Below are 9463 nucleotides of genomic sequence, written 5' to 3' on the forward strand. Positions count from 1 at the left end.
GGCTATTGTGAGTCTTGACTATAAGTCTTGACTATACGGTCTCCCAGATGAGTATTCATGATACAGTTTTTCTATTTGTAGAGTAGCTTTACTTTTTCTCTCTTTCTGGTCTGTCACTTGATCCCCAGAGCCACAAACTCCTGTGTGGCCGATAAAATTGCACTGGAATGCAGGCAACAGCAAAGCACATGTCATTCCATTTATAAGTCTATCTCATTTCAGGCCTCAGTTGAAAAGGATTTTGCTAATCTTGGAAACAACTAGAAACATTTTCACTTAATTAACATGAGCTCCCTTTTAACTGTTTAGTACACAGTAATGAATAATTTACATTCAAGGCTAAGAAAGCACTGCTTTTTCCTTTAAAAGAAATTCATGGATGCAATTAGCAAAATAACAAAACAAAACAAAAACAAAAACAAAAACAAAACCCAAGTGCACATTTCTGTCTAGTTGTATTTCTAGGTTTTTAATTATAATCTCTGACAATGTGAAACAACTTCAGGTTTTTCTCCAGAATAAGGACAGAGGGAAATCGTTACCTCTGAGGTCAGGGATCCTGAAACCGGCTGGAGCCTCTGCTGGTGTATCTAGGGGATTTCAACATTTCCCAAATAACTGACCCAGAAGACATCGTGAGCTTCTCACGTACTTTTGAGAAGAAGCTATAAAATCAAGCCCAGTTGGGATAAGAAGCTCTTGATTTGGCTATACTTAGCGCCACTCACCAATCAAGAATGGGCTGCTGAGCTGGTTCTCAAGTACACTATTTAATATGGTATTCATTGATTACCTAAAATGTGTTAGAATTAAAGGCCGCTACTCAGAGCGAAGAGGACAAAATGCCCTTTAGTTCCTTTTCAAATGCCTGCTTCTCTGGCTCGCCGCTCCCCCAGGCTGGCGATGTAAGCAGGAAGAGAGATTCAATACTGTTTCAATTGGTCGGCTGACGAAACACCTTCTATTCAACATAAGCAGCTTTCTTCTCTCACCCCAGAAATAAATGATTACTCACCATGTCCAACACAGCAGATACCTCTCCCTGCCCTGTTTCACTCTCCCCACTCTCCCCTGCCCTTCCAAACATTTTCCCAAGTGCCTTAGACCAATGAGATCTGGGGCTGTAAGTAAGGGACCTCAGAGGTCATTCATCCGACCCACCTGCCCCGTGCTGAGAATTGCATCCATCTGGGGCACAGACTTGCGGCTTCGTGAAACTAATGCCTGTTATTCTCCCTGCTCTCTCCTTTGTCCCTACAGCGCCATGGCCACTTACTCTGCCACATGTGCCAACAATAGCCCTGCACAGGGCATCAACATGGCCAACAGCATTGCCAACCTGAGACTGAAGGCCAAGGAATATAGTTTACAGAGGAACCAGGTGCCAACAGTCAACTGAGGAAAAAAAAAAAATAATTAAGCAGGCCTAAGAAGAAATCAAAAACCATAAGACACCTATCCTGCTCTGTCATTTCTTCATCTGCTGGAAAAAAAAAAATCAATAAAAACAAACAAACCAAAAACCTGAACTAAAATATTGGGACCATGGCAGAGAAAAGCAGGAGAGGAGCAAAATGAAAATTAGTTAACCAATGTTTCTCCTCCCTCTGGGATACCACCACCACTTGTTTCTGTGTGTGTTAATTTTGTTTTTCCTTCTATTCACGCGCTTTGCTTTAATATACTCCAAGCTTCTTCAGTTAGGTTCAGCCCACCCCCCCCCCACGATTGTATGGGTTTAAAAAAAAAAAAACCTACAGCAGCCAAAGAAATCGTATATATATTCAGAATCATTGTCTATAGTCTCCTCAGTGACCTGTTTGAACTTTAGTGCCTTACCCTTTCCTTCTTCCCAGTTCTCTGTATAGAAGCTCTAGAAACTTCTGGAAAGCCAAAGTCTTTCTGCAGAATCTGTGCCAGATACGATTTCCTTTCTCGTTGTCTCCATCTCTGTTGGTCACGGTACGGCTTTTCCATCAGCTACTGTTAACCACATCTGGCCACTGGCTTGTCAGATCCAACGCGATTGGCTGTGTCTGGCTAGTTCTAGGCTCTAAGCTGTAGATCTAAGCTCTACTTACTATAAGCTATAGATTTAAGCTCTAAGCTGTAGATGATAATATCACCATCACCACCGCCCCTCACCCCCATCTGAGCAGTCAGCCACATTAAGTTAAAGATATTTGTTGTTTCTGAATGATTTGCTGTCACGGGCTATTTGTTAAAAGAAATATATTTCGCTTGAGAGAGGGAGAGAAATTTGTCTAGGAAAACAGAGACTGAGTTGTGAAAGGCATGGCCTACATCTCTTTAGTGCCTTAAGGGTAGTCAGATGCACACTTATATATATATACTGTATATATTTATATATTTTATATATATATATATATAAAATATTCTTGCAAGCTTGAGTTTGCAAACTCAAACACTACAAAAAGCAGGTTTCATGCCGTCACCACTGTCCTTATCTCTACAGTGATGAGATGTTTTTAGGGATCTTGTTTCCTTTCTTTCTCTACACAGAATTCTCATCAAAGCCACAGAGCAACTGATAGGGCATCTGTTTGAGAACAGGTCTCATTTTCACATTTGGGCTTCAAATAAATCAGAACCTATTTGAGGCTCTGACAGTGTTCTTGAGTTTGGAGTCTGAGCTCCGGTGGAATGGGGATAGATCCTGGTACACCTCATGGGAATTACACTCAGAGGATGGAAAGCCATGTACTTTTCCGCTTCTCCACTCGACAGGAATCTGAAAGACCATGTTTAAATGGGATACTTAAAGGCTTGTCTAAGTTCCAAAAATGGAAAAGGCGACTGTGGGCCATTCTCTTTCTAATACAGTATTTTGAAATAAAGTTTAGTGCCTAGGGCTGCGAGCCAGGACTGACCTGTCTTTGTTTCTTTCTTTTTGTCTCCAGCTGTGCTTTGGTAACTTGTCAGGTGGACTAGACCAAACTACACCACCGTCCTGTGCCTCAGTTTACCTTTTTTGTAAAAATGGGTTTAACAATACTTACCTACCTCACAGGGGTGTTGTGAGGCTCCTTTCATTTGCTCCTTCATTCTTTCCTGTACTTTCTCTTTGTGCAGCACTTTGTAGCCATGGGAGGAAAGAGACTATAAAAGTACACAACGTTAATGGAAAGATATGGTACCTGGAAGCCTTGTTTCCTAGCAAGGAAATGCTACCTTGCTGTAAATACTTACAGCCTCGTATTTGGAAATGAGAAATAGGTTTATACTTCCAGACCTCTCAAAAATCACATCACTTGACCAAAGAATAATGTAATATGCACAGAACAGACATATTCTTGACCTATTTTTATTCCTGACCAGGTTGGTTCCAGTAATCTTAGTTGTCAGTAATTAAAAAGCTTTAGATTGGCTTTGGCCAAATATGCCAACTCTGAATGACAGGCAAGGACTAAGATGCACTTTCGTCACACATTTGCTACGCCTTCCACCTGGCACCTTGAGTGAACGGTGGTAGTTTTTTCAGCCAAACAGCCACCGATCTGAAAACATATTTTGAATGTTGCTTCTGTACTTCTTTTCACAATGAGAAGGAAGCCCATCTTATGCATTTTGCTTTCACCAACTGATCCCCTCTTCTTTTAATACAACTATTAAACAGATGTTTTATGTAGACTGGCTGAACACCACATATGACTTGCTTCCTAAAGAGTCCCCCGGTGAAGTCTTCTGTCCCGCTAGCTGCTGTGGATTCTCAAGATTCAAAGGAACGGTGTGGTCCAACAGATTAAAACATTCTTTGTGAAATAAGTACAATCCGAGACATTGGCGAACTCTTGGAGTTTGGACTTTGGGGAGAAGAGCCACAAGTGCGTTTGGGTGATAGTGCAGGGAACAGAAATCACACACGACAAGATGTTGCTGGATGCGGGAGTCTTCGAAGAGGGTGTAAAGGGATAGAAGGTCCTATGAAACAGTCATTTGAAGCTTTCATCCTGACACCCGTTTTCAGCGGTGCGCAGAAAACCCCAAACCCCAAACCCAAATGCTCTGTGAGACTGGGCAGTTTTACTACTAGAGCCTGGGAAGCGATGTCTGAGAATGTCCGAGATTAACGATGAGAATATCCGAGAATATCCGAGATCAGCCATAGGAGCTTTCATTGATAATGAAAGCATCTGTTATTTAAGCACCTGATCAAGAAGTATACACATGGGACAAGCACTCAGTATTGTTCATTTATTATTGATTTTTTTTAAGGTAGAAGTTGGATATCTGATTTAGAGGAGTAGCCTTTTGGCTCCCAAGCCAGGTCTCAAGAGAGGGCCTCGGGACCACAAAGTCCCAAGGCATACATACCCCTGTTCCTCGCCATCATTATACCCAGGTGCAGATAATACGTACCAACTATCTGTGTCCCCAATCCCTCCCCAAACGAGATGCTGATTTGTAGGATACCTGGCAGGTTAAAATTAACCAGAGAAGGTGATTGAATAAAAAAAAGGGAATGACACTTAGGGTATAAAGATCTCATAAGAAATGTAATATGTAAATTATATCTTGCTTTATGATGTAAAATATACATTGTTTGCGCTAGAATAGAAATGATTCCTTTTCAATAAAAAGAAGAAGGATACTACTGTGTCGTCTTTTGTTACGTACATTTGAGTCTGCTGATTGTTTTCTCTTTGAATTTCAAAAATTGATCTGCTGGGACCTAAGATTACATGCAGGAAAGAGTGAAGGTAAGAGGGATTTGTAGGAGAGAACTTTTATTGGAGTGTGATAGTGTTTCCTCAAAAAGGAAAAGAATCTATTCCTCTAAAGCAAGGACAATGGTAGGAGGGACAGGGGGCCTTTATCGGTATAATGGGTACGTGTAAAGTGGAACTTTTATGGGAGTTCACTTACTTTTCACCCACCACTTTAGCGCCCACAATACCAGCTAACAAAACAGACAAAATACAAAGCACAGACTTTCATTTTAGAGTACAGAAGCAACAGGGCAAAACTTCTTAGGCAGCTGCTTACTGGGTTTCGCGCTGGGTGAATGAGCCTGGGAGGGAACTAGAAAACCAAATTGGGAGACATGGGTTCTGTTTTCATACAAATTAACCGTGAACCAAGGTATGCAACAGTTCAAGACAGTAAGCGCCTGTGTCAAACAAACAAATAGTGTAGACGGAAGTCCAGGAGAGGGAGAAAAAACAAAACAAAACAGCGAGCTCCAGTGGCTGAGGGTTTCTTGGAGGACCTGGCTTGTTTCATCAGCGAGCGCTGAGAGGAGAGGAGATGTTGTTGGCCTTTCAAGCCCGGGAGCAGAGATGGGATGAAGACGGGGACACAGAAAGGAGGAATCTGTGTTCAGGGACCATGGCAAGATGGGCCCGGATGGAACGGAGGGTTTGTTGTGAAGCTGAATGGAAGAAAACGCTGGAGATTGAAACCGAGTCTTCATCTTGCAAAGTATTGTGTGCCAGGGCAGAGGCGTTTGGAATTTTGCTCAGGCCATACAAACCCATTGGAAGTTATCAATCAGGAAAAAAAAAAAAAAAAGGAGGTCATGCAAAAAAATACAACTTTAGCAGGATCATTGTGGCCAAAGAATGAAGCTATTCCAGAGCAGAACAGGAACGAGAAGCAGAAAAACAGCGGGGGTGGGGGGCGGGGGGTGGAGCCAAAAAGCAAAGGTTGAATAGGACACGTCTTGCAAAGAAAGAATCAGTAGGATCTTGTTGGCAGGAAAGAGAGGTTAGAGATACTGGTTTGAAACCCGGGAACCAGGACAATGAATCCCTCGGTGGACAAAACTGACAACACAACCCAGGAGAAACAGGAGAGACCCAGTGACAGAGGACAATAACTGCAGTTTTAAGCGTGTGACTGAACTTGAAAACCAAAATGTCAGTGTCCAGTAAGTGAAGATATGCAAGTAGGGCTTGAAGGCAAGGTCACGAATGGAGATCGAACCTTGGGATTCATCTCTAAGGAGGTGACACCGTGAGGTACCAGAGCGAATGAGTTCTTCGAGAAGAGAGAGCATCGTCACCGTGCTCAAATCATGCTTCTGATAAATGGCCTTTGGAAGTCTAGTGGACGCTTGTACAACGCGTGTTTGAATTGCGTGGGACCGCTGATACGTGGATTTTTTGATAGTCCAGTGTTGTAAATGGGTTTATTCTTCCTTATGACTTTCTTAACAACGTTTTCCTTTCTCTAGCTGGCTTTATTGTAAAGATACAGCATATAATACATATCCAAAATTTGTGTCAATAGGCTTTTTGTGTTACTGGTCAGGCTTCTGGTCAAGAGTAGGCTATTAGTAGTTAAGTTCCGGGGGAGTCAAAAGTTATACATGGATTTTTTATTGTACCGGGGGTTGGCGCCCCTCACCCTTAGGTTATTCAAAGGCCAACTGTAGTTTCAACCCAGGGAGGAAGCTTATACTTTGCAGAACATCTACAGTTGGAGCGAAGGCTATGGAAGACCATTTACAAGGAGCTGCTTGAGAAATAGGGGAAGATTAGCTTGTTTGTTATCCCAGAGTTGAAAAAAGAGGAATTGTCAAAGAGAAGGGAATGTTCAATATGCTCAAATGCTGTAGAGCAGACCAGCTTAACCGGGGATGTAGGAAAGGCCATTGGCTACATGATTTTCTAGAGTACAGTTTACCACGGTGTCGGAGGAAGAAGGTGCCTTTTGACAAGTCAGGGTAAGAATAAGCGTTTCAGAAAAACCAGAAACAGCGGCTTATAGGCCCCTTGCTTGAGACATTCTGGCACTGAAAATTTATTAATAAGGATTCTTTCAGGTGCAGGTGGCAGAGACCTACCACCCGGTTCAAATTACAAGGGATTTTATTTAAAGCCCCCTAGGGCTGCTCACTGAACACAAAGTATTGCTGGAACCCAAGCAGCTCCTGAGATCCCAGATCCTGGAAGAAGGCCCAAGTCCCTAGATCAGGCAAGATCCGCACAGTTTGTCCTGGCATCCATGAGCACTCTTCTGACTGTGCCCCTCTCCTGGGCAACGAGTCTGCAGGGCCAACTGGACGTGCCCACCTGGAACCTGCACTCCCTATTGCAGACCATCCTTCAGGCACTTGGGATTTGGGGCTCAATCATCTGAGCCCATTTTCAGGCCCCTGTGAACCAATGTTTGTGTGGGTCAGGATGCGCAGATGAATCTGGGATATGCATAATGCAGTTGCCCCCTTTGTATGTGCAGGTCTGCTTTTGGTGCTGGGTGGGTGGATGGGAAAAGAGAAGTGGACAGGCCACAGGCTGACTTTCGAGAGTCAGAGCGTCCCCACACTGCCGTGTTCTGGAAAGGAACTCCAAATAGTTTGAGAATTCTACATATAGCTTGAGTTTCCGGGTCACTGCGAAAGTATGTTCATTAAAATAGGAGGGTAGAACAGAATTTGTTGAACGGTTTGTTAGGTTGATTTATAACAAATTTATGGATGTGAACACGCGGACTTTCATTTGTCCCCGGGGCCCAGACGCTGCTCTAGTGTCCCAGTGGATGGGTGCCATACACCTTTTTTAAAGCTCTGTCTTTTGTGTCACTTTCTGGAGATTCCATGAAACAGAAACCCATGCCAGAAACCTTGTTGAGATGTAATTCTTGAACGTGAATCCCTTCTGGCCTCACTTTGTTTTTCCCTCTTAGAAACAGGACAGAGCTCTGCTCACCCAAGACCTCAGTTTGAAAGCCTCCTTTAGTCCTCTCCCTTGAGACAGGGTGGCAGAAGAGTTTGGGACAGTTACTCAGCCCTTCATCCTTAGCAGCATCTCCATATATGATGCTTTGCGGTGAATGGGGGGTGGGGGGGTGGGGGGGGGAGCTTGACACATTGTTTCAGGCTTATGGGGAGAAGGGACAGCAGAGAGGTTTGGGAAGGGACCGAGAAAGAACACTTCCAGTCATTTCTCTGCCCTATACTTCTAAGCCCTTATATCTTCCACCGTGTCTCAAACCTCCCGACTCTGCTTGAAAAACGAGTTTACTATTGTCTGACCCTTGGGAGTCTGGGAGATTTGGGACTGGGTAGAGATCCTCCCTGTTGCATGAAGTGCCTCTGGTCATCTGCTTCTAGATTTCAAGGCCTGTAATAGATAATGCTCCACTTACTTATCAGTTTCTATATTGTCAAGTACCTTTCAAGTGCAAGTGGCAGAAACTCAACTCTAATTAGGCTGAGATGGTTTCATTAGGGGATTTATTAGATGGGTAGGGGTGGTCAAAGAACAAAAGGAGGGGCTATAGGAACTAGGGTAGCTCTGAGAACCTCGGGCACTAGAACTGAGACTTGACATCGTCAGAACTCTCTGTCTGCCTCCCATCTCCGCAGGCAAGTTTTCTCCACGTAGCAGGCTACCATCCGTCCATTTCACTTTGGAGAAAAGATCAGAGAAACAAGCTCCTGTTACAAAAATCCTGAGGGTGGATTCCAGGGTCCTGAATTGTTCTGTGCACAGCCATGATCCAGTCACTGTATCCTGCAGGTGGAGGCATACCGTGCATCCGGACCAGGGTGTCTGCCTGTATCGGGCACCAACACATCTCCTCTTGTCCCCATCTCTAGTTCTAGGCACTACCACAGCATTTGGCCCCCAGGGGACTTCAACTTCGGAAGCCATGTTTTAAAGATGGTAAAGCAGCAGAACCTGGGATCCTGAAAAGTGACTGCAGGAAACAGAGCTGCAACCTTGCTGGCCAGGAACCATCTTGGCGTGTTATATGACAGAAAAATAAAGTTCTATCATGTTTAATCGTTATACAACCAGGCCTATTTGTTACCGCAACCTAGCCCAACCTAACTAATACACCTCCTTCCTCTCTCTTCTCTCTTACTCTCCTTTGTTTCCTTCCTTCCTCTCCCCCTCCCTCCCTCCCTCCCTCCCTTCCTTCAGCCCATCCCTCCTTCTTTCCTTCCTTCCTTCCTTCCTTCAGTGCTTCCTTCCCTTCTTCCCTCCTTCCTTTCATCCTTCTTTCCTTCCTTTCTCCGGTACTACCTGCATTTCAAGATGCTTGTTGTAACTCATAGACATGGCTCTCAATGACCACACACTCTAATTCTCCCACCCTGGACATTTAAATATTATATAAATATTATATAGTTATATAGCATCTTGTGCCTTTTGGATTACCCCTAATAAAGTAATTGGATGTAATAGTAAATGAGTACATGAAATAACACTATCAAAAAATTAACGCCTGACACTCTGGACTTCCTAGAAAATGTTATTCTAGTTATAAAAAAGGAGCATTCCTGAAAGGAAGATAGCCAGGTCATCTACAAATTGAAGGCATCTGAAAACTACTTCTTAGAGTCATATATTTATTTGCTTAGTGTCACTCAGTTAAGAAGAGGTAAATCGAGGCTAGCAAAACCAGACAGCTAGAGAAACTCACCCATGTGTACAGGAAGACATGAATGAAAATGTTCATTGCAGAATGGCTTGTCATAACAAAATTTTGG

At 43.5% G+C, this 9463-nt stretch overlaps 1 protein-coding gene across 3 annotated transcripts in view; it reads left to right on the plus strand.

Moving 5' to 3' along the window:
* Positions 1-8753, plus strand: part of PRRX1 (paired related homeobox 1) — a 78262-nt gene extending 69509 nt beyond the window's left edge. Inside the window, exon 5 of one of the 3 annotated variants that reach the window (XM_047839710.1) lies at positions 8567-8753. Coding sequence is in view for 1 of the 3 variants with exons in the window: in XM_047839708.1 (XP_047695664.1) it covers positions 1261-1399 (139 nt within the window). In the remaining 2 variants the exon portion in view is untranslated. Of the gene's footprint in view, positions 1-1260; positions 4610-8566 lie in introns of those variants that run through there. The other 2 variants (XM_047839708.1, XM_047839709.1) reach the window with 2 other exon arrangements.
* Positions 8754-9463: the final 710 nt, after the last annotated feature.

The sequence above is a fragment of the Prionailurus viverrinus genome, chromosome F1, assembly GCF_022837055.1.
Source record: "Prionailurus viverrinus isolate Anna chromosome F1, UM_Priviv_1.0, whole genome shotgun sequence".
Lineage (NCBI taxonomy): Eukaryota > Metazoa > Chordata > Mammalia > Carnivora > Felidae > Prionailurus > Prionailurus viverrinus.